The sequence below is a fragment of the Elephas maximus genome, chromosome 24 (genome assembly GCF_024166365.1).
Source record: "Elephas maximus indicus isolate mEleMax1 chromosome 24, mEleMax1 primary haplotype, whole genome shotgun sequence".
NCBI classification, from domain to species: domain Eukaryota; kingdom Metazoa; phylum Chordata; class Mammalia; order Proboscidea; family Elephantidae; genus Elephas; species Elephas maximus.
Window position 1 is genome coordinate 40,805,722 of NC_064842.1, and position 24,295 is coordinate 40,830,016.

The 24,295-nt window shown below is 41.9% G+C and overlaps 2 protein-coding genes across 11 annotated transcripts in view; both read right to left on the bottom strand.

Moving 5' to 3' along the window:
• The window catches only part of LOC126066778 (quinone oxidoreductase-like protein 2), a 178,479-nt gene that overhangs the window by 99,596 nt on the left and 54,588 nt on the right, over positions 1 to 24,295 (bottom strand). The gene's annotated exons all lie outside the window — the stretch shown is intronic.
• Positions 1 to 24,295, bottom strand: part of SEC16B (SEC16 homolog B, endoplasmic reticulum export factor) — a 69,885-nt gene that overhangs the window by 38,389 nt on the left and 7,201 nt on the right. For 8 of the 9 annotated variants that reach the window (XM_049868139.1, XM_049868141.1, XM_049868138.1 and 5 more), the window contains exons 2-5: positions 5,044 to 5,388; positions 2,681 to 2,793; positions 1,357 to 1,477; positions 470 to 578 (exon numbers count right to left, since the gene is read on the bottom strand). In XM_049868139.1, the coding sequence (XP_049724096.1) occupies positions 470 to 578; positions 1,357 to 1,477; positions 2,681 to 2,793; positions 5,044 to 5,330 (630 nt within the window). In that variant the 5' untranslated portion in view covers positions 5,331 to 5,388. Of the gene's footprint in view, positions 1 to 469; positions 579 to 1,356; positions 1,478 to 2,680; positions 2,794 to 5,043; positions 5,389 to 7,493; positions 15,315 to 24,295 lie in introns of those variants that run through there. The other variant, XM_049868140.1, reaches the window with a different exon arrangement.

The following is a 24,295-nucleotide window of genomic DNA, read 5'->3' on the forward strand; positions in this document are numbered from 1 at the left end:
GGTACACACAGTTAAAAATTTAGAGGAAAGAGACAGAAGAGTTAGGAATGACTTCAAGTCCTGCTTTCTGACCTGAATTAAAAGACTCTTAAGAACTTCCAACTTTCTGCATAAAACAAATTGCTAGCCCATTAGGGTTCCAGACAAAGAATTAAACCCTAACACCTGGCTGCAGCCTCTTCTCCTCTTTCCTAGAACCTCAGAGTGACTTGGTGATATTTTCTGACCAAGACGCTTTGACAAAAATACAGAAGGGCCAGATTAGAGCGCCAGACTCATAAGATGGAAGCAAGAAGGTAGGGAAACGGAGGAGGTGTGAGCAGAGGCTCTGCCAAAAGGGGAGGAATGGCACCCCTCAGACTGCTGGCCACTGGAGACCCCCAGCCCCAAGGGCTCTCCCTGCCACTGCTGACAACAGCAGTTGTGATGTGCTGTCACAGGCCAGTACCCCCAAGTCACTTCAGGTTACCTTACTCTTCTGGGTCCCAGGCAGCAGACTGTCTGGAAACGCCTCCCCAGGCCTCTCCTGTCCAGAGTTGGAAGCAGGACTGTCTCTATAGGAGTTCCGATTCTTAGTTCTGCAGCAAAATGACAGGAGCTGGTGAGAGGGGGTCCAAGGCTGAGCTGCTCTCTGCTGCAGGCTGCTGTGCTTATTAAAAGTGTGAGCAGGTGTCGGGTCGGCCTGTGTACCACAGGGAAATGCATTTCCCTCCCGTTCCCCATTTCGATCTATTAATAGCAGAAAAACAGGAACACTTGTGTGCCATAGTGCAGTTACTGAAGTAGCCTCAGACCCTGCAGAGAAGGGTTGGTATCTGTAGCCTGACACTCTGGAATGGCTTAAATCAGAGCACGGAGATCAATGAGCTGCAGGGTAAAGGCACCAGGAGTAAGGTCACTTAGGCAGACGCTGGAGCAAAAGTCTCCTTTCTGCTCTGCCTTATTCCAGGGGGATACCCCAGTCTCAGAGCACAGGAGTGGGCAGAAGAGAAGCACCCCAGCCCCAGGCAGGACCCAATCATGAGAGCTTTTCCCAGGCCAGATCTGTTCTCAGGCCAACATGGGATTAAGGCCCTTCTTTAAAAAAAAAAAAAAATTTTTTTTTTTTTTTTAGGGTAGTGGCCTCACAGAACCCAGACTAGTCCAGGTCCTAGAACTGCCTCTCAGAGATACAAATATCTCCTCCCAGGGTCTGCGCTAACAGCTAGCACAGGCCATCTTGGCTTAGCCTATATCCTGGAACAAAACCAGACCAGCTGTTTGACGAGGGACCAAGCACCGGATGCTGTAAGATTTGCATAAAGTAGTCTAAGTTTGGCTGAATTATGTTGAACTAGTCCCTCCTTTTACACTTACTGGAATTGGGTCTCATTATTTGTTCCAAACGAACTATTCTTAGTTTCATAATGATGTTCTTTGAGGTACTTTTGGTCTTGGTAATCTTCATGCCAGGCATAAGGACTCCCTTGCCTTGGAACTGCACCCTCAGAGAAAACAAAATAAAGACCGGTCACTTTCTCAAAGTTCAGAAAGACACTAGCAAGTTGTAATGCTGAGTTACTGGAACACAGGTGGTATAAAAAAACATGTTGACTAAATTGAATTAAATTGATGGGTGAGACCTAAGATGAAAGTTCATAATATACCCCTCAGTCCTCTCCGAACCAATTAGCATGCTTCTATACAATAGTATGGAGTCCCTGGATGGTGCAAATGGCTAACATGTTTGGCTGCTAACTGAAATGGAAGATTGGAAGTTCACGTCCACCCAGAGGTACCTCAAAAGAAAGGCCTGATGATTGACTTCCAAAAAAATCAGCCATTGAAAATAGTTCTACTCTGACTTACATGGGGTCGCCATGAGATGGCAATGGGTACTGGTATACAATTGTATAATGGTGGGAATCATGGTGTGGTGGGTGTGTGGGGGTGTGTGTGAGGGTGTGTGTGTGCGTGTGTCCAGTCTTGAAACAGACTTCTCTCTTTGCTAGCAGGTCAGAAGCTGTCTTTCACATACACCACCTTAATATTAATGTTGTTGTTGTTGTTAGGTTTCAACTCATCGCAACCCTATAGGACAGAGCAGAACTGCCCCACAGGGTTTCCAAGGAGCAGCTGGTGGATTTGAATTACTGACCTTTTGGTTAGCAGCCCAGCTCTTAACCGATACTAGTGTACGGTTTGAAAACTCCTATTCAGGCATATCTGTTGCCCAGCCCTCTGCACAAATGGGTCAGAGCCTGAGGTCTATGCTCAGGGTGGAGTGACAGTCAGATTCATACCTCAGATGGTTAGAGCCCACTGAAACAGCTGATGCCCTTGAGAACTGACTTCACTATTGATCAGAGACTACAATCTCAGCTATAAGAATGAGTATGGAAAAAAATGCAGGTGAGGTACAAACTATCCATACTACTAGTAAGATAATGAGAATCGTTTCAGTACCATTATCTCTGGGCAAAAGATGATTCCTTCTTATCACTTCTCCTCAAGACATCTAGGAATAGTGACTTTACTTTGGGCTCATCTGGTCAAGAAAGAAGAAAAGGAGGGCCTCTACTCTAACCCAGTTGGTTGCCCAAGTTGAGGCTCTGAGCATGGCTCCTTTGGTCTCTGCCCTGTCTATTAGATCAGCTTCACCACCCCCAAATCCCAAAGGCTTCTTGGAGACTATTCATACCTCTTTCTTCCAGTAGCCTCTGAGGATGTCCACGACGGTAATAACTTCTGTAAACATATTCTTCCCTGAGGGTCGGAGAATGATCGCTCTGATATGGATTCTCATAGCCTGTCCTAAAACATCACAAAGACTGCCAGTCATTCGAAGACAAGCTTGGTAAAAAGAGAAGCCAATCGAAGACTTGACAAACTAAGCAAGCGCAGAGCTCAGAATTGTGACCCCAAAATAGAATCAGCTGGAAAGCCAAAATTAATTCTAAATCACATAAACAGAAAATCCAGAATCAGACCAGGAGGAAAGTCTTTGTTAAAAAACAAGGGCCTGTACTTTTATGTTAAAACCATAACCAAATACCTTATTCTCTCTGTTTCCTTCTTGCTCCCAGAATACACACATCCAACAATAGTGAGAAAACCCTGCCTTGATGTTATCTTACAAAACACCTTCATGAGATGATTTGCAAGTACCCAACTTATCATTACAATTTCAACGCATATTACAGATGGAAATGAGATTTTAAAAAATCAAGTTGGACTATCTTAAATCTGATTTAAGCAATTAAGTACTTTTACTGCTGCCTTCCTTAACAAAACTCTCTTTGAGAATTCAACAATCTAAAACGATTGGGAAAAGGAAAGTGATGTACTTAGTACTATTATCAACTAATAATTCTTTAGCATTTTCTAGGGGCAAAATGCCTTGCAATAATTGTCCTAACTTCTACCTTAAATTTGCAGACAGGTAAATATCACCCCACCTGGAAAAGCTAAAGTAAACATTGATGGCTTCCAACATCCCATGAAATATCCACTCCAGTGTAATCACTAGAACTCAGGAGCAGCAATTCCAGATTCTCCAACATGAGGAATTAGGTCACTGAGACCTCTTCCTTACGAACTTGGAACCTGCAAGTTTGTATCTACTTTCCCTGAGGTTGATTTAAAAAAAAAGTTCATTCAATACAGGGTCCCATCTGCTGTCTCAAATGTCATCATTCTTTCTAATCCATTCAATGGTGACTTCTTTACGAAGCTCTACTGGGTAGAAAATTGTCTTCAGTCTCCCAGAAACAATTTGGGAGAGAAAAGCGTTTAGCTAAGGCAATGTAGTAGGGTGAATGTCTTAGTTATCTAGTACTGTTATAACAGAAATATCACAAGTGGAGGGCTTTAACAAACAAATTTATTTTCTCACAGTTTAGAAAGCTAGAAATCTGAATTCAATGTGCCAGCTCTAGGGGAAGGCTTTCTCTCTCTGCTCTGAAGGAAGGGCCTCATCTCTTTGAGCTTCTCCTCCTGAAGGATCTTCATGTAGCTTGGCATCTCTCTTCATCCATCTCTGCTTGTTAGCTTGCATTTAATCTCTTTTATATCTCAAAAGAGACTGACTAAAGACACACTCTACACTAATCCCATCTCATTAACATAACAAACACAACCCATTCCCAAATGGGATTATAACCATAGGTATGTTGTTGTTAGGTGCCATCAAGTCGTCTCTGACTCATAAGGACCCCATGTACCACAGAATGAAACACTGCCCAGTCCTGCGCCATGCCCACAATTGTTGCTATGCTTGAGCCCATTGTTGCAGCCACTGTGTCAATCCATCTCGTTGAGGGTCTTCCTCTTTTTCACTGACCCTGTACTTAACCAAGCATGATGTCCTTCTCCAGGGACTGATCCCTCCTGACAACATGTCCAAAGTATGTGAGACGTAGTCTCACCATCCTTGCTTCTAAGGAGCATTCTGGTTGTACTTCTATCAAGACAGATCTGTTAGATCTTTTGGCAGTCCATAGTATATTCAATATTCTGTACCAGCACCACAATTCAAGGGCATCAATTCTTCTTCGGTCTTCCTTATTCATTGTCCAGCTTTCATGTGCACATCATGCGACTGAAGATACCACGGCCTGGGTCAGGTGTACCTTAGTCTTCAAGGTGACGTCTTTGCTTTTCAACACTTTAAAGAAGTCCTTTGCACCAGATTTGCCTAATGCAACGCATCTTTTGATTTCTTGACTGCTGCTTCCACGGGTGTTGATTGTGGATTCAAGTAAAATGAAATCATTGACAATTTCAATCTTTTCTCCATTTATCATGATGTTGCTCATTGGTCCAGTTGTGAGGACTTTTGTTTTCTTTATGTTCTTCCATACTGAAGGCTGTGGCCTTTGATCTTCAAACCATTGGCATAGAGGTTAGAAGTTACAACACATATTTTGGGGGGACACAGTTCAACCCGTAACAGTGAATAAGGAAGAAAAAGAGAAATGATAAAAGGAAAAGGAAGATGGAAAAGGACAATTTGTTCATAAGTATTTAGGAGAGTTGGGTCCATTCCAAGCCCTACAACCATACCTGGAATATATGGGATAACCACCTTCATAATAGTCAACAGACACAGGTTGATGCCACTCCCCAGGCCTGTATGGATGCTGAGGCTGCTGGTGGTCTGCCCGGGGGTCCTGCTGTGGCTGGGGGCTTCTTCGGAGGTCTTGCCACTGGTGGAACCTCTCTCCATTGTGCCAAGAGTGAGGAATAGGCCTGTGATATCCATCTCTCCGAATCCCTCGGTCCGAATCCTTTGACGGTGTTCTGGTCCTCCCCTGTGGCTCAGGCGGCCACTGGGGAACCCAAGGTTCCATCCCTGACCCTCTGAATTTCTTTTGGGTGTTGAGTAAGTTGTGTAGTTATTTTATCTTCCTGAGGACAAAAACCAAAATAAATTATCATCATTTTAAGCCTGTATCTACCCATGGTGCTTGATTAGGTTTTGTGAAAAGAGGCTTAGCAGTCACAGCTATGGTCCTCTGAAATAGTCTCTCTAAAACGAACCACATGGGTACTGATAGAGAAATCTGAAAAACAACTTTGATCTGCTACATGAAATAAATAACAGACTTGACAATTATATCAATGTTGCTTAAAAAATTAAAAGTATATTTTGAGAAATATTAGATGTGGAAGGCATGAAACAGGTAACAGCACAGATGCAATTTAAAAATGCTTTATCAAGGTAACCCGATTCAATACATGCTTCTTCATTTATTCTACTAGCAAATATTTACTCAAGACTTATTTTTGAGGCCCTGTGGTATATAGAAATAGAGTGGCCCTTGGAGGGAGCTTGACCAGGGTTCAAATCCTAGGTCTGCTATTTGCTACCTATGTGATCAGAGAAGCTAATCTTTTTCCAGCCTCAATTTCCTTACCTGTAAAATGGGGACTATCTTTCAGGTTTATTCTCAGAACTAGAGATAATGTATGAAAAATGTCTAACACACTGCCTGGCATATAGTGGTTGTTCAATAAATCGTACTTAGTATCATCAGTATGTGCAAAGCACTGTAAAAGAGTCAGAGAGAAAGATTAGGGTAGTGTGAGTGGCTGAAGACATCTCTCAAACAAAAAGAAGATGAAATAACCTCTCCAAAAGAAGTCTTTTCTGAATCCTTACATTAAGCTCTTGGAAGAACTCCCAAAATATGACCACACTCTGTCCCTCCTCCAAGGGAACCAATGAGATGCAACTTTGGAATTGTTTACTCAGTACTACTTCCTGACTGGAGATTTTAAAACCCAGAAAGTCTCCCCCCACATCAAGCTAATTTTCCCCACTTACTCCTCAAAATAAAAAATAGCTCCAGGTGGCTAACTGCCTTCCAAGTTCCTTTGTCCACCTCAGTATCACAACAGAGCGCCTGCACCCAGCTGCCTCTAAAGGGAAAGCTCCTATCAGGCCTTCCTCCTGCCTAGGGATTCTCTTGTGTCAGGACCGTACACCACCTCACTCTGCCCCACCTCTTGTCTCCTTTGGGAGCTGTTTTTGGTTGCAGGATTAAGATCCTGATTGATCCAGTTCACTTGCTCCCCTACTGAAACTCTCAGCTCAATATAAAAATTCATATCAGGACAAAAGGTCAAAAGGGTGTGTGTTGAAACCAAGGTGTCACTCTGCTCTAACGTCATGGAGTCAGGGTCCACAGTCATGAGCCAAGGGCAGTGAGAGAGCAGTTCGGTTCAGAACATACAAGTAGAGCTAGGCACAGAGGAGCTTCCCATGTCAGCCTACTTCCTTGAAAAAGCCAGGTGCAATGAAAGTGATGTCCAACAAAACAGCAGAAAGGCTCAAGGTGCCAGAAATAGTAAAAGGGTGTGTGAGTCTTCCTGAAGTCCCATGGAACTCAATGCCACTTGGACACAAGGGCAAACCCTAGTGGCGTGGTGGTTAAGTTGGGTTTTTTGTTTTTTTAAGAGCAACAAAGAGCCTGGGTGATGCAAATGGTTTGCAATCAGCTGCTAACCTGAAGATTGGTGGTTTGAACCCACCCAGCTGCTCTGCAGAAGAAAATTCAGGCAAACTGCTTCTGTAAAGACTAAAAAAAACAGACTACGGCCAAGAAAAACTTATGAGGCAGTTCTACTCTGTTAACACATGGGGTTCACATGAGTTGGAATCAACTCCACAGTAATGGGTTTGCTTTTGGTTTAAGAGCAACAAGAGGAAAGCCACATTCACCTCGTCCCCGGATATTTTACTAGACAGCCCTTTCCTGCCTGCCGCGGCGCAATACCCGATCCAATCTCTTGGCCAAAATCACACCAAAGGAAAAGCACTTAAGATTCTCAAAATGAAGGAATTTCATCTACAGTGACAAGTCACACTGATACATTCATATACATGACCTTCTCTTATTCCCAATAAGAGCATTGTTGTCTTTTCTAATCTGACAGCAAAGCAAGTACAGCTAAAAGAAAGAGAACAACGGACCTATTATTTCCACATATCTGTTCTGACCACTTCTTACCTTCCTCCAGCGCAGCTCCAGGGACCCAGCCCAAAAGAGTCTCCTTTCCTCTTGGAAACTGTCAAAGTCCGGGTGCCACATCTACTGAGACTTACCTGGCCCTCAGATCCACAGCCAGTGAGTTACCTTTGCGATTGCCTGGCCTCCATGGAGCTGATTCATTAGGGCAAAGTACAGCCCAGTTACCTCAGTCAAGAACAGATCTGACTTGGCATATTTGCTTAGCACCCTGTCAGAGGCTCATGCTTCAGCTTGCCTGCTTGTGGACTGAGGCAGGTTCATCCATTTGTGAGAGAATCCAATCCCCCCACAGCAAATCAGGAAGAGAGACGATGGGGAGAGGAAATCAGAAAGCCCTGAGGCAGCCTGGTTTGGTGAGAAGAGCACCACCGTGAGGGTGTTGACTTATAGTTCTACCACTTACTGCCTCTGTGACAAAGGGCAACTTACTCAACCTCTCTGTGTCTGCTTCTTTTTCTCTAAAATGGGAATAACAATACTTGGTTTATGAGGGTTATTATGAGGGTTAGATATTGGTGAAGTGGTACGTGATAGGTGCTCTATAAATAAATAGCATTTTTTCTTTTCAAAGAGATGGGCTAATTCCACTGCTCAGGCCAGGGAGAATACTTACTGGTGCGTAGTAAATAGCTGGTTTGGAATTTTCTCATTCATTTTTTTCCCCCATTGAGTTCAGGCTGTGTGACCCATTCTTTTATCTAGTTGGACAGCAGATTTAAACACCCAATATTGAACTGAGGGCACTAGAAAGTTTTCTATTTTAATAAGAATGCAATTTCTCACATTTGAAAAATACATTTCTTCAACATTTTCAACATAAACACAGAAAAGCTCACGTCTACCTTTGAATTAATATTCCAAAATACAGAATTTGCTTTAGAAAGGCCCAATAGAGATTATTCTTTCTTTCAACAAACATTTATTGAGTTCCTATTATGTGCCAGGATTTGGTACACATATATATGAAAGACACAATCCTTGCCTTCAAAAAGCTTAGAATAAATGACTATCTCAAGTTGTTACTAGTCCAGGGGAAACTACCACTGTTGTGTCTCAAGTTCAGGTAGGAAAATGTGTACCTGAGCTGCAGGATTTTGTCTCTAGCCCTTCAACTGATTTCTAGGACCTGGCAAGTGAACACAGAATTCTCTGACTGTGGGTGATAGTTTCTTACCTCACTGGTGGGCCGTGAAGTTTGACTCACTAGTAGCTGCACTGCCTTTTTAATCCTTCTGGAAAGAGGTACTGGAGGTCACACACGTTGACAGCAGGAATCATAACACAGTTGATTATAACACAGACTCAGATATCAAATTATGTGTTCCGATAGACCACAATAACACTCATGAAAGTCTGATGTAACTCTTTTGGTAGTTAACTCCTTTGTAACATGATGGTAGCCCCACCCCTGTAACACTAGCTACATTAACTCATTGCTATCATTTGGTTTTGGTTTTATCGAGGTGATTCTGATTCATAGCAACCCTATAGGACAGAGTAGAACACCCCCTTAGGGTTTCCAAAGCTGTAAATCTTTACAGAAGCAGACCGCCACATCTTCCTCCCATGGAGCAGCTGATGGGTTCAAACTGCCAACCTTTCACTCAGCAGCTGAGTGCTTTAACCACTGTACCACCAGGGCTCCTCTAGCTACTTTACTGGAATGTTAACTTTGGAAGAGACTGTAGAGGTTATTTTAGCAGCTTCACTTCATCAATGATAAAACTCAGATCCTGAGAAGTGAAGTGATGTGCCCAGGATCGCAAAGCAAACTAGAAGCTCAGGCGGTATTATATTGGTGTCCTGGAGCTGTTTCACACAGGCTTGCAAGAGCTGTTGTTAAATATTCAGGAATTTGCTGAGCCAGTTGTTAAACCACTGGAAGTGTGAAATCCACCATAGAAGGAGTATTTATACCACGGAATCAGCAAGTGCTACAAGACAGAATGGTTTATTCCTTCAGAGAGCCAGTTTACCAGCACACCACTGATTACACCCCTGAACTCCTAGTTGCTAACTCAGTGTTCTTTCCACAGCAGAACTACCATTCATTCTGTTACTACTCTTTGTTGCATATCTCTGGCTCAAACATCTAGCCCAGTTACTCCAAATGCTCCTTTTGTGACATCCCAAAGCATCTCTAATTATCTTAAGAATTATTATGAAACTCTTCACTCACCAAGCAAAATTAATTTCAATTAGCTTTAATTATTTTTTAAAGACATATGGAATACCATACTTATGTGGGTCATGGAATGAAATAAATTATGGTGGGATCTGACCACTCCAACGGGTTTAGGACTTACCAGTTCCCGCATTCCCCAGCCCCATTTGTGTCAATTACTTAAGTCTTTCAGCCTGGCAACTCAAACCCTCCCAGTTTCTAAACCACACTTACTCAGGCCTAACAATACATTAACAGCTCAATCCCTACCAGAAGGTAGGCTAGAATTAGTCTTGTCACCCCAAGTCCAAGTCAAAGTGCCTGTGCATGATCCCCTATGTCCCTCATGCCCAAACAGCTGCAGTTTTCCCATTCTCCCAGCCACTGGTGTCCTGTCCTCATGACTGATTCCTCCTCTGCATTCTAGTGCTCCACAGGGGTTAACCCAACCGATTGTCATTGAGTGGATTCTGACTCACAGTGACCCTATAGGACAGAGTAGAACTGCCCCATCAGGTTTCCAAGACTGTAAATCGTTATGGAAGCAGACTGTCACATCTTTTTTCTGTGGAGCAGCTGGAAGGTTAGAACCACCGACCTGTGGGTTAACACCCAAGCACTTTAACCACTGCACCACCAGGGCTCATCCTTGGGGATTAGAGTGCTGGAAACATGCTAATTTATGTGAATTTCCTTTCTCGGTCCCTGTCCTCCTTTCTAAATCCTCAACCACTAACTAGAATCTTGCTTCAAACTGGAGTAACTGCCCCAATTTGGCATCTAACAAAAAGAGCACCACTTCCCAAAGACTGATGCTGTAATCTCTACCCACCAGATTAGGGCTAATGGATATAAACACCTACCCAGATCCAAGTCAGGTTTGCCATGAATCCTGGAGCACTGCGATTTAATAAGTAATTACTCTCGCAAGGGACAGCTCAGCAGCTGAGACATCCCTTGGCCTGAGCCCATTCCTTTACTGAAAGTAAAAAGTTAGAAAACAGACTGGGAGACTCTCTGTCAATATGTTAACAGTAGTCCTCTTTTTCTGAGTAATGGAATTATAGGTGACTTTTCTTCTTCTTGCTTCTCCATATTTTTAACTTTTTTACAGTAAGTATGTATTAAAAGATAAAATCAACTAACATAATTTTTTAATCACCACTGTCCAAACGTGCTGCTGTCATATCAGTAACTAGTTAAGACCCCCAAATTACTAAAATGGACAGTGACTCCCCAAAGTTTCCAAGATTGAATAACTGTACACTGTCTACTCTTCCAGACAGAGGTTGAATTGTTTATTCACTAAACAAATGTTCATGAACACCTACTATATACCTGAGGGGCCCTGGTGGCACAGCAGTTAAAGCACTCGGCTGTGGAACAAAAGTCAGTGGTTCGAACCTATCCGCCACTCGATAGAAGATAGATGTGGCAGTCTGATTCCACAAAGATTTACTGCCTTAGAAACCCTATGGGGCAGTTCTACTCTATTCTGTAGGGTGGCTATGAGTCAGAATGGACTTAACAGCAATGGGTTTGGTGTTTTGGTTTATTACATCCCCAGCACTGTCATATGTACTGGCGATACAAAGATGAATAACATATAGTCACTGCCCTAAAGAAGCTCCTAATCCAGTGAAGCAGTAGACAGTCAAATATGCAATCACAATTCAATGAGGTCATTATTCTAATGGATATACCACTGATTTTCTAGTGTAAGTACTAGGGAAGATACATGACTAGAAATGAGGAGATGTTCTATTCAAGACTATAGGGTACAATCAAGCAAGGCAGATAAATGCCTAAACTAGAGCAGCTGAAGATAAGTTGGAGGAAAGGGGGCAGATAGAATATATACACGTCTGTAAAACAGAATCATGAACAGGTACTCTGTCGACTGTAGAAGATAAGGAAGAAGGAGAAGCCAAGAACGGGGTACCTTGTAGAGGGGATCATGTCTTTTTTTTTCTTTAAATAAATAATCTTAGAAGAGGAGCCAATTTGGCAAGGAAGGTGACAAGTTCAGTTTTGGACATGCTAATTGTGAGGGGCCTGTGAGACACAGAGGTAAGTATGGTGAGTAAGTAATTGGCTGTAAAGGTCTAGAACTCAAGGGACAAGTCTGAGGAGGAGAGAGAGATGTGATGCTTGAAGCCACTGGAACGGATTAGTATTATCTATGAAAAGCTTAGAATAAGAAGACAAGTCTAAGAAAAGAACTCTGAATAACACAAACATTTGAAAACTGAACACAGAAAGAGGAGCCTATAAAAAATACCAAGGAAATGCCAGAAAGGTAGGAAGATAACCAGCAGAGGGTGGTGTCATGAAAACCAGCCAAGGTGATGGCTTAAAAAATGAGAGAGTGGTCAGCAATGCCAAATTTAGGAGAAATACCAAGAAAAGTAACAAGCAAAACTGTTCTCTGGATCACAGGATTTGACAATTAGGAGGCTTGATGATTTAATATGAACAATTTCAGTCCAACTATGGAGCCCTGGGGCACAGTGGTTAAGAGTTACGGCTGCTAACCAAGAGGTCAGCTGCTAACCAGAAAAGGTCAGCAGTTTGAATCTACCAGCCGCTCCTTGGAAACCCTATGGGGCAGTTCTACTCTGTCCTGTAGGGTTGCTATGAGTCGGAATCGATTGAAGGTAATGGGTTTGGTTTGGGTTTTTTTGGTATGGTCAAAGGAGTGAGAGAGTAGATACAGAAGCCAGTTAAGCAACAGGTGGGAAGTAAGGAAAGGGAGACGCAAGTATAAATTACTTTTTCTAAGAGCCTGGATGTGAAGAATAGTGGACGATTGCTGGAGCTACCATGAGGCCCTCAGGTTTGAAGAATTAGTTTACGGTGGACAAGATGATTCATATGGAAAGACTGGAGACACAGAAAAGAAAAGGAATAAATCTCAGAAGAGGCTGGTCATGTGAGACCCAGAGTATGGGAGCAAAAATTAACCCTATCTGGGAGGAAGGACACCTCTTTCTTTGAGAAAAGGAGAAAGGAGACAATGCAAGTAAGTTTGTACATAAGGGGATTGGAAATGGTGACTCTATGCCCCATGGCCACAAAAAATCTCGACTGCTTAAAGATCAAAATGAGCATTTGATAAGAGATTTGAGGAAAACTGTGAAGGTTTGGAATGACCAGTGTAGAAAACGAGAGTGGGCTTGAACTAGGAAGATGTCCTCAGAGTGACAAACGGTCTGGAAATGCAGCTGCTATTGGATATCTAGACTGGCTTTAAGCTCCATGGGCACGTTAAACATCTATGTCGTGTTCTGTGCTTTATCAACAGTGCCCGCACATAGTGCCCAGCATTTGACAAGAGCTCAATATTTTGTTTATAAATAAATAAAAAATAAATAGATGCCTTAAATTTATAGCAGCAACAGCCCATACTATATGTTTTTATCCAGTAGTTTTCACAGCCTGGGTATAGAATTTAACTTTGATAGGGAGTTTCCAGAGAAGAGAGAGATGAGGCAGTGAGTCAATGGGCTGACCAGAGAGTGGTTGAAGGGATGCCACACAGAACATAAACTAGACAGAAGCAGAGAGAAATTATCTGCATAGTTTGTTAAACTGAGATTCCTAAGAAACCCACTTCAACAAGACAGTGGATAAAAACCTTAAATCACAATTTTAAAAATCTGGAATGACTAGATAATGTCTACAACTCCATTTCAATACATCTGGAACATCACGGCTCTTTTCAGTAAATAAGCATCTCATATTTCAGACTCCAGGAATGAGTCAAGGGGTAAAGATTTTGTGTGGATTAGCCTCTAGACTCTAGCAGACAAAGCCACCACATGGAGCTGGCCTTGGAGACACGGAATTTATGGCCTTAGCCAGGGACTGGCTACCAAGACTTTGACCCCTTCCCTCAGGTGAGCTGGGTCTGCAGGCAAGATGCAGAGCAGCATGTGCCAATCAGCAGTTCCAGTTATCAGGAAGGTGTGTCAGGAATAACTGGCCTGAGGGCCCAAGACAATTAGCCTGGTGCAGGCACTGTAAGCTACCAGGGACTCCTACTTTTACCACAGGCTTAGAAGTGAAAGTTTGGGCACAATGTGGGCTTGCTACTAGACCAAGGAACCTTGTGTACAAGCCCTGGCAAAAGAAATCCTTTAAGTGCCACCTACCTGGCTGTCTACACTGTCCTCCCTGCGTCCACCTCTGCTGCCAAGAGCTAGAAAAGCAGTGTGTCACTCAAGAAGAAGAATAACTCCATTCTTCCTTATCAGCCCTGGGCTGGCAGGGGCCCCCACCTTCTCTTCTCTTCACCTTCCCATTTTATTGATGCACCCTGGATCAGAATGAGTGAGACGGCAGATGGATGATGCTGTGACTTCCGACCCCACGTCAAGCTCCATTAGGCGTGGATGACTCACACACCCACAAAATTGAGTGAAATGACTACATGAAATAAAGGCTAATTGTAACAGACTGAATTGTATCCCCAAAAAATATGTGTCAACCAAGTTAGGCCATGTGTGGTTGTCCTTCATTTTGTGATTTTCCTATGTGTTATAAATCATAATCTCTGCCTGTGGTTAAAGAGGTTTAGGGTAGGATATAACACCCTTTCTCAGGTCACATTCCTGATCCAATGTAAAGGGAGTTTCCCCAGGGTGTTTGGCCTGCACTACCTTTTATCTTACAAAAGATAAAAGGAAAGGGAAGCAAGCAGAGAGTTGGGGACCTCATACCACTAAGAAAGGAGTACCAGGAGCAGAGCATGTCCTTTGGACCTGCGGTTCTTGGACAGAGAAGCTCCCAGTCCAGGGGAAGATTGACAAGAAAGACCTTCCTCCAGAGCCGACAGAGAATGCCTTCCCCTTGAGCTGACACCCTGAATTTGGACTTCCAGCCTACTAGGCTGTGAAAAAACAAATTGGTCTTTGTTAAAGCCATCCACTTGGGGTATTTCTGTTATAACAGCACTAGATGACCAAGACAGTAATATTCTCGGAGTGTTCAGCAAGCCCTCAAGGCCAACAGGATATAAATTTCCTATAGGATATAAATTTCCTATAGGAGCAGTAAAACGTGGTGGCACTGGAATAAGGTTGCCTTGGTTTGAATCTCAGCTCCACTATTTGTTAGTTGTATGAACTTGGGCAAGTTTTTCTGTAAAATGTGGATAGCAGAACCTTTTATTCATCTGTAAACTGGAGTAACAATATCTACCTCACAGAGTTATTATAAGCATGAATTACATTAAAAACCTACAAGGTACTTGGCATGCAGTAAATGCTCAGTAAACGTTATTACCACTTTCCTGGAAATATTGTACAGCACCTAGGAGGTATTCTGCACAAGACATCAGTAAAGAATTAATTGACTCTGCATTAATGCTGCAAAACCCACATCTCCTCCTTGACACTTATCCAGTGTCCTCACTGAGCCATGAGACCAGGGAAAAATGGAGAAACTGTGTCACTCAACTACGTAGGAAGAAAAAGAATGAGCTAGGGTGAGAACACCAGAATTAGAAACTTTGAGAATATGCTGCCTAAGCCCAGTGCTTCATACACTGGATTTACTTATAGTCCCAGAGACAATGCAGGATGCCACAGGATAAACATTCATTTTATTTATAAGTAATTTAAAATACCATTTTAACTTAAAACAAACACAAATATTATGAGATGAAATTCAAATTTGCATTAATTTAAGAGATGAAGTATGAGATGTCAAAAAAAAATACATACTTGCCCCCCAAAAGGATAGAATACCTAGGAATAAATCCAACCAGGAATGTAAAAGACTTATACAAAGAAAACTACAAAATACCACTGCAAGAAACCAAAAGAGACCTACATAAACGGAAAAACATACCATGTTCGTGAACTGGACAACTTAATATTATGAAAATGTCATTGCTACCCAAGGCAATCTACTGATGTAATGCAATCCCAATCCAAATCCCAATGACATTCTTTAACAAAATGGAAAAACTAATCTCCAACTTTACATAAGAAGGAAAGAGTCCCCAAATAAAGGATTATTGAAGAAGAACAAAGTAGGAGGCCGCATGCTTCTTGATCTCAAAACTTACTATCCAGCCACAGTAATCAAAACAGCCTGGTACTGGTACAATGACAAAGACATAGACTGATGGAACAGAATTGAGAACCCAGAAGTAAACCCATCCAGCTATGGACAGCTGATCTTTGACAAAGGGCCGAAGTCTATTCAATGGGGAACAGATAGTCTCTTTAACAAATAGTGCTGGCAAAACTAGATATCCACTTGCAGAAAAATGAAACAGGATCCATACCTCACATCATATACAAAAATCAATTCAAAATGGATCAAAGACCTAAATGTTAAACCTAAAACTACCCATAAGATAGCACAGGGACAAAGCTGGGGGGTCCTAATTTATGGCATAAATACACTATCAAACATAACTAAAAATCCACAAGCAACAGAAGATAAACTAGATAAGTAGCAGCTCCTAAGAATTAAATACTTATGCTCATCAAATGACTTTACCAAAAGAGTAAAAAGAAAGCCTATAGACTGGGAAAAAAAATTTTGGTAATGACATACCTGACAAGGGTCTAATCTCTAAAATACATAGAAAACTTCATTGAACACCTTAACAACAAAAAGACAAACAATCAAAAAATGGGCAAAGAACATGAACAGACACTTCACCAAAGAGGACACTCAGGTGGCTAACAAACACATGAAGAGATCCGTACAATCATTAGCCATTAGAGAGTTGCAAATCAAAACTATGAGATACCATCTCAGCCCTACAAAAATAACAATGATCCAAAAAAAAAAACAGAAAACAACAGACGCTGGTGAAGTTGTGAGGAAACTGGAACTTTTATACACTGCTGGTGGGGTTGTTACATGGTACAACCATTATGGAAAATGGTATGGTGCGTCCTCAAAAGGCTAGAAATAGAAATATCATATGATCCAGCAATCCCACTCCTAGGTATGTATCCTAGAGAAATAAGAACAGTGACACGAATAGACATATGCACATCCATGTTCACTGCAGCATTATTCCAATAGCAAAAAGATGGAAACAACCTAAATGTCCATCTGTGGATGAATGGATAAACAAAATGTGGCACATACATACAATGGATACTACGCAACCATAAAGAATAATGATGAGTCTGTGAAACACCTCATAACATGGATGAATCTGGAGGACATTATGCTGAGAGAAATAGGTCAATCACAACAGGACAAACATTGTCCTTTTTTTATAAAATATTTATAATTTTTATAAAATATTGTATGATTTATAAAAAGTCAAGAATAGGTTTACACACAGAAAGCCATATTCTTTGATGGTTATCAGGGATGGAAGGGAAAGGGAGGGAGAATCTTTCACTAGATAGTAGACACATATTAATTCTGGAAAAAGGAAAGGCAGTATACAATATGGGGGAAGTCAGCACAATGTGACCAAGGTAAATGAAGACACTGAGAGGTAGGTAAGAATAAAGAACAACTTTTTTTTATGGTAAATGCTATAACATATACAATTCTGCAACAATGGTAATAACCACCAAAAATTTGTGAGTGGTTACATAGGTAGGTATGTATCCTATATAGGTAAGGGAGGACATATGGGAGTATATGTGCATGCATATATAAGAATAGTTGAGGGCATTTGTATATACATATTTGTATGTGCTGCATATAAATTCATATATATAATAGAGGATGTAAGGGCACAGTTATGGAAACTTCTTAGACATATCCAAATATCTCATGAGTCTGAGTTACTGGGCTTCAAGGCTAAGGACCATAGTCTCAGGAAACATCTAGTCAATTGGCTTAACACAGTTCATAAAGGTAATGTTCTACATCCTAGTTTGGTAAGTAGCGTCTGTGGTCTTAAAAGCTTGCAAGCAGTCATTTAGGATACAACTATTGATCTCTTCTTGCCTGCAGTAAAGGAGAGTGAAGGAAACCAAAGACTCAAGGAAGCAATTAGTCCACAGGACTAATGGCCTACAGGAACCACAGCCTCCTCTAGCTTGAGAACCAAAAGAACTAGATGGTGCCCAACTAGGAGTACCAACCACTCTGACCAGGGACTCAATAGAAGGTCCCGGTTAGAAGGGGAGAAAAATGTAGAACAAAATTCAAATTCATAAAAAAGACCAGACTTACCGGACTGATAGAGACTGGAGGCACCCCCAAGACTATCACCCTAAGATGCCCTTTTAACCTGGAACTGAAGCCACTACCAGAGGTCACCTTTCAGCCAAGTAAAAGATCGGCCTACAAAATTAACAATAACACCCATGGAGAATACGTCCTTCAAACAATCAACTGTAGGAGACCAAGCGGGCAACATTTGCTTAGAAGCAAAGATGAGAAGGCAAGGAGGGGCAGGAAAAACTGGAGGGATGGAAACGAGGAAGGCGGGGTAGAAACAGGGAGAGTACTGACACATTGCAGGGATAGCAACCACTGTCACAAAACAATTAGTATATGAATTGCTGAATGGGAAGTTAATTCGCTGTGTAAATTTTTACCTAGAACACAATAAAATGTTTTAAAAAATTTTTAAAAACGCAATAATAAAGAATAAATAAATAAATTTTTTTAATAGCTTACCTTAATTAGTAAAGTACCCCTGCTTTCAGCATTGTGCTCTTTTAAAGAATTATCTGTGTAAATAGCAAAAAGATGGAAACTATGTAGATGCCCATCAACAGTCGAATGGATGAACAAATTATGGTACACACACACAATGGAATAGTATGCAATGATGAAAAACAATGATGAATCCGCGAAACATCTCACAACATGGATGAATCTGGAAGGCGTTATGCTCAATGAAATCACTCAGTTACGAAAGGACAAATATTGTATGAGACCACTATTATAAGAACTCAAGTAAAGGTTTAAACACAGAAGAAAACATTCTTTGGTGGTTACAAGGGTGGGGAGGGAGGGAAAGGGGAATTCACTAAACTGGACAGTAGACAAGAACCATCTTAGGTAAAGGGAAGAACAAGACACAATACAGGGGAAGTCAGAACAACTGGACTAAACCAAAAGCTAAGAAGTTTCCTGAACACAATCAAACACTTCGAGGGACAGAGTAGCTGGGGCTGGGGTCTGGGGACCATGGTTTTGGGGGACATCTAGGTCAATTGGCATAACAAAGTTTATTAAGAAAATGTTCTGCATTCCACATCGGTGAGTGGCATCTGGCGTCTTAAAAGCTACCAAGGGGCCATTTAAAAAAAAAAGGCCATTTAAGATGCATCAATTGGTCCTAACCCACTTGGAGCAAAGGTGAATGAAGAACACCAAAGACACAAGGAAAATACTAGCCCAAGAGACAAAAGGGCCACATAAATCAGAGACTCCATCAGCCTGAGACCAGAAGAACTAGTTGGAACCCGGCTACCACCAATGACCACCCTGACAGGGAACACAACAGAGAGTCCCTGACAGATCAGGAGAAAAATGTAGAGCAGAACTCAAATTCACGTAAAAAGACCAGACTTTATGGTCGGATTGAGACTTAAGGAGCCCCGAAGCCATGGCCCTCAGACGCTCTGTTAACCAGGAACCAAAACTATTCCTGAAGCTCACTCTTCAGACAAAGATTAGACCGGACTATAAAATAATACTCTGAAGAGTATGCTTCTTAGTTCAAGCAGATACACGAGACCAAATTGGTGGCTCCTGTCCAGAGGCAGGATGAGGAGGCAGGATGAGACGGCAGGAAGGGACAGGACATGAGAAACCTGGGGTGGAAAGGGGAGTGTGCTGTCACATTATAGGGATTGCAACTAGTGTCACATAACAATATGTGTATAAATTTTTGTATGAGAAATTAACTTGAGTTGCAAACTTTCACCTAAAGCACAATTAAAAAAAAAAGTGAGGATGGCAAAAAAAAAAAAAAGAATTACCTATGTGAGATCAAATTGACAATGTCAACTCAAAAGGTTGGATGAGACGCTTAGGGGGCAATGGGTTTAGATTATGGCAGTAGAATAATTTGGAAAAGAATAGCGAAAATGGTAGCACAACTTGAAGAATGTAGCCAATGTCACTGAATTGTACATGTAGAAATAGTTGAAATGTTGTATCTTTGGCTGTGTGAACGTCCACCAAAAAAAAAAGTTCTCTGGTATTTAGAATAGGCAAATTCATAGAGACAGAAAGTAGACCAGAGGTTACCAGGGGCTGGGGATTGAGAGGAATTAATAGTTACGGATGCAGTCTCTGCTTGAGTTGAGGGAAGAGTTTTGGAAATAGTGGTGGAGGTAGTACAATATGGTGAATGTAAGTAATGCCACTGAATTATATACTTAAAAATGGTTAGGATAGTGTCAGTCATCTAGTGCTGCTATAACAGAAATACCGCAAGTGAATGGCTTTAACAAAGAGAAATTTATTCGCACACAGTTTAGGAGGCTAGAAATCTGATTCAGGGTGTTAGCTTCAGCGGAAGGCTTTCTCTCTCTGTTGGCTCTGGGGGAAGGTCCTTGTCATCAATCTTCCCCAGTCGAGGAGCTTCTCAGTACAAGGACCCCTACTCTAAAGGACATGCTATGTTCCCGGTGCTTCTTTCTTGGTGGTATGAGGCCCCCCATTTCTCTCTGCTCGCTTTCTCTTTTATATCTCAAAAGAGATTGACTTAAACACAACCTAATTGTGCAGACTGAGCCCTGCCTAATTAACTGCCACTAATTCCATCCTCATTAACATCATAGAGGTAGGATTTATAACACATAGGAAAATCACATCAGATGACAAAATGGTGGACAATCACATAACACTAAGAATCATGGCCCAGCCAAGTTGACACACTTTAGGGGGATACAATTTAATCCATGACAGATGGTAAATTGTATATTATACATATTTTACCACAATAAAAAAAAATGTTATACTTGCAATGGGACAGATACACACACACACACATTCCCTGCACCCACGGGAGTAGCTCTCTGCCATTTGCTGGAAAGTTGAAGAGACACATTTTGAACAAGAGCAGACATTCAGATACACAGAGCCACTGAACTAGAAAGAACCTCTGGAACATGTCCACCCCTGCAGGCAAAGCAGCGACTAAGCCAGCGAGACCCAGGCCAAGGCCCTTGCTCACATACAGCTCTTTCGTTTACGAACCACAGCAAGTCAAGCTCTCTCTGCTGCTGGATAAAACTAGTCCCAGTTGCCACAGAGTTGATTCCAACTCAAGAGTGACAAGGCATGTGTGTCAGAGTAGAACTGTGCTCCATAGGGTTTTCAGTGGCTGATTTTTTGGAAGTAGATCAGCAGGCCTTTCTTCCAGGATGCCTGCAGATGGACTTAAACTTCCAACCTGTCAGTTTGCAGCCAAGTGCATTAAACATTTTCCCCACCCAGTGACACTCTACTGCTAGATCCAAATCCAAACCCACTGACAAAGAGTCGATTCTGACTCACAGCGACCCTATAGGACAGAGCAGAACTGCCCCATAGGGTTTCCAAGGCTGCAAATCTTTACAGAAGCAGAATTCCACATCTAACTACTGTGCTCCTTTAAAGAATCACTTATATGGCACCAAACAATTAACAATTAATCTAAAGCAAAGATGAGGATTAATGGAAATGGAACAACGGGAATGGAAATAAAGAGAATGTTCGTGCATTGTGAAGAACGTAATCAATGTCACTGAACAACTTACACAGAAATAGTTGAATGGGAACCTAAACCAATGTGTAAACCTTCACTTAAAACACAATAAAATATTTTTTTAATGCAAGTATTTAAAAATCCATTCCATGTGAATACAATGATTACAAACTTCAAAGTTATCAGTCAATATAAATAGGTTCGCTCAATCTGTTACAAATACATAATCGTGAAAACAAGAACTCAAAGATCAATTTCTGTATTTTCTCCTTGTCCCACTTGTCAGCCAATCAAAGTCTGTACCACTTGGCTGGTTCTACTCCTCTTCCCACTCTTCCATGTACAGGCATAGCCCACATGTGTGCACAGTGTGAAGGCATGCATGTGTTTTAATGGCACTCACGTCCCTTGTTCCCTCAGTCTGGAATAAGACTGCAGCTCCCCAGCACATCAGAACAATTTCCATAGGAGCCACTTATGATGTCAAAAAAACAAAGCTCAGACTTCAGTTTCTGGAGGATATTGAAGGACATGACAAGATGATGGAGAGGTTTCTTTTCTAAGCATAAATACCTGCAGCCATCACAAGGGAGACGGCCAAAGTTCATTGTTTTCTGGGGCTATCCAATAAGTGAATGTTACAGATTCTCTTCATGCTGAGTAAATACTTACTGCCTTTCCTGACTGCTTCTCTGATGTAGTTACTCTACAAGCCGGCTAATATTTTTTTTTTACACTAAGAACGCAATACTGTGTATGACCATGGCAGTATGACACTATGACACCATGTTCTAGTGATGGTCCAGATGTCATTCACTCAATGAATCTGACTGGGGAATCACCTCATGCCTGGGAGAATGAAAAATTTTTTTTTACTTTATTCATTCAACAAATAACATTTTAGATAAATACTAATTTATTCATTGTAGTAAAAAGGTTGTTCTACTGCATAAGCTGACTTTCCAAGGCTCCTCTAATGCAGCTGCTAAGCCCCAAGGCTAAGAAGAAGTAATTCAAAAGAGACCCTGTTCCTACTTAATAAACAAGACATTGGTGGGAAACTGAGTGCTTCACTCATCATGTACTTATTAAGTGCCTGCTGTGTGCCAAGCATCATGTTAGGTATTAAGTGCAGACCACACTAAGTGATCAAGATGAACTTGTCCCTTATCGTTACAGACTTTACAGTCCATTGGGGAACAAAGACCAGATAACAGGTGATTCCAATGACGAGTGCTAGGCCAGGGTGATAGTAGGAAGAAGATGGAACACACAGCAAGGGCACCAAACCTAGTCAGAGAAGGCTTCCCAGCAGAAGAGATGTCTCAAGTGAGATCTGAAGGACTAGGGTGTGTTCACCTGGCAACAGGAGAAGGAGAACAGGAGAGAATGTGTTCCTGGAAGAAGGAAGACTATGAGTAAAGGCTCTGAGTCAAGGGAAGGTGGTGCATTCAGCACAACTATAGTGGGTTTGATGTTCAACGTGGTTTGAGCCTAGAATGCAAAGAGAAGTGGTGAGAGTTGAGACTAAAGATACTGTCCTTGATGCCTCATCCAGCCAAAAAGAGCAAAATGTGGCCCTAGCACTCCGCAATACCTAGGTTGTTTGCACACACTTATGGTAGATATCTACTATTTTCCCCCTACCCAGCATCCTCTCTTCTGGCTTCTGGTAATATAGCATCAATTTTCCCTTAACGAACTTCCCTGACTCCTCTCAATTTTTGTAGGATGTGTGGGCCTGACCCTTCCCTTGCTTCAAGGGTATGCACAAGATTCATACCTGGACGATAAGAGTCTCCCATCTCTCTGGCCACAGTAATAAGCTCAGGGATGAGCATGTGTCCAGGAAAGTCCAAAGAGCGTGCACCCAGAACTGATGCTTGAACTACTGGGAAAGAAGCACGTTTCCCACTGAGTTGACTGAGATGGTAAAAGTCAGCCTGAGCTGCAGGTGGCCATCTGTTCCCCATTCATTCATTCAACAAACATTTATTAAATAACTATCATGTGCCAATGCTGTTACAGACATTGACGATGCAGAAATAAAAGACATAATTCTGTTTCTTAGGTGTTGACCATGAAGTAGAGAGGCAAACAAAGTAAATTAATCAATTTAATACATATGATAAGTGTTAGGACACAAATTACATAGATTATTATATATACAGGGAAGTGCAGCAAACTCAGGGAAGGCTTACTGGAAGAGAAAACCCTCATTGAACCTTGCTGGATAATTAGGACTTCATTGTGTGAACTGGGAAAAGGAGTTGCCTCCAGATGAAGAACCAGTATCACTATGTACAAAGGCATGGAGAGGAGGATCAGCTAGATGAGTTCCGGTGAGCCACCACATTCAATCAGGCCAGAGAGTAATGCCAAGTCAGGAAAGTGGGAGAGGGGAGTCCAGACAGCCAAGCAAGGACTGCACCATAGAGGCCGTGGATGTATGCTGAAGACTCTGAGGGGCTACTGAAAGATTCAAAGCAGGTGAGTGACAGTATCAAGTCAGCATTTTAGGAAATCACACAAGTTACAATATAAAGAATGGTTTGGAAAGTTCCAAACTGCAGACAGGATGAGTTTTAGGAAGTGGTTGCCATAATCCTCCTTAAAGTCAACGAAAGCTAACCCAAAGCACTGTTGCTGTTTTTATGTGCCATGGAGTCAGTGCTGACTCATAGCGACCCTGTGTGACAGAGCAGAACTTCTCCACAGAGAAGCAGTCTGCTTCTGTAAAGATTTACAGCCTTGGAAACCCTATCTATGGCACAGTTTGTCGTGTCCACAGCATTGCTAGGAATCAGCATTTACTCAATGGCAATGAGATTTTTGGGTTTTTAATCTTTACGGAAGCAAATCGTCAAGTCCTTTCTCCCACAGAGCCACTAGTGGATTCAAACCTCCAACCTTTCAGTTAGCAGCCAAGCACTTAACCATTACACCACCAGGGCTCCTTAACCAAAGCATTGG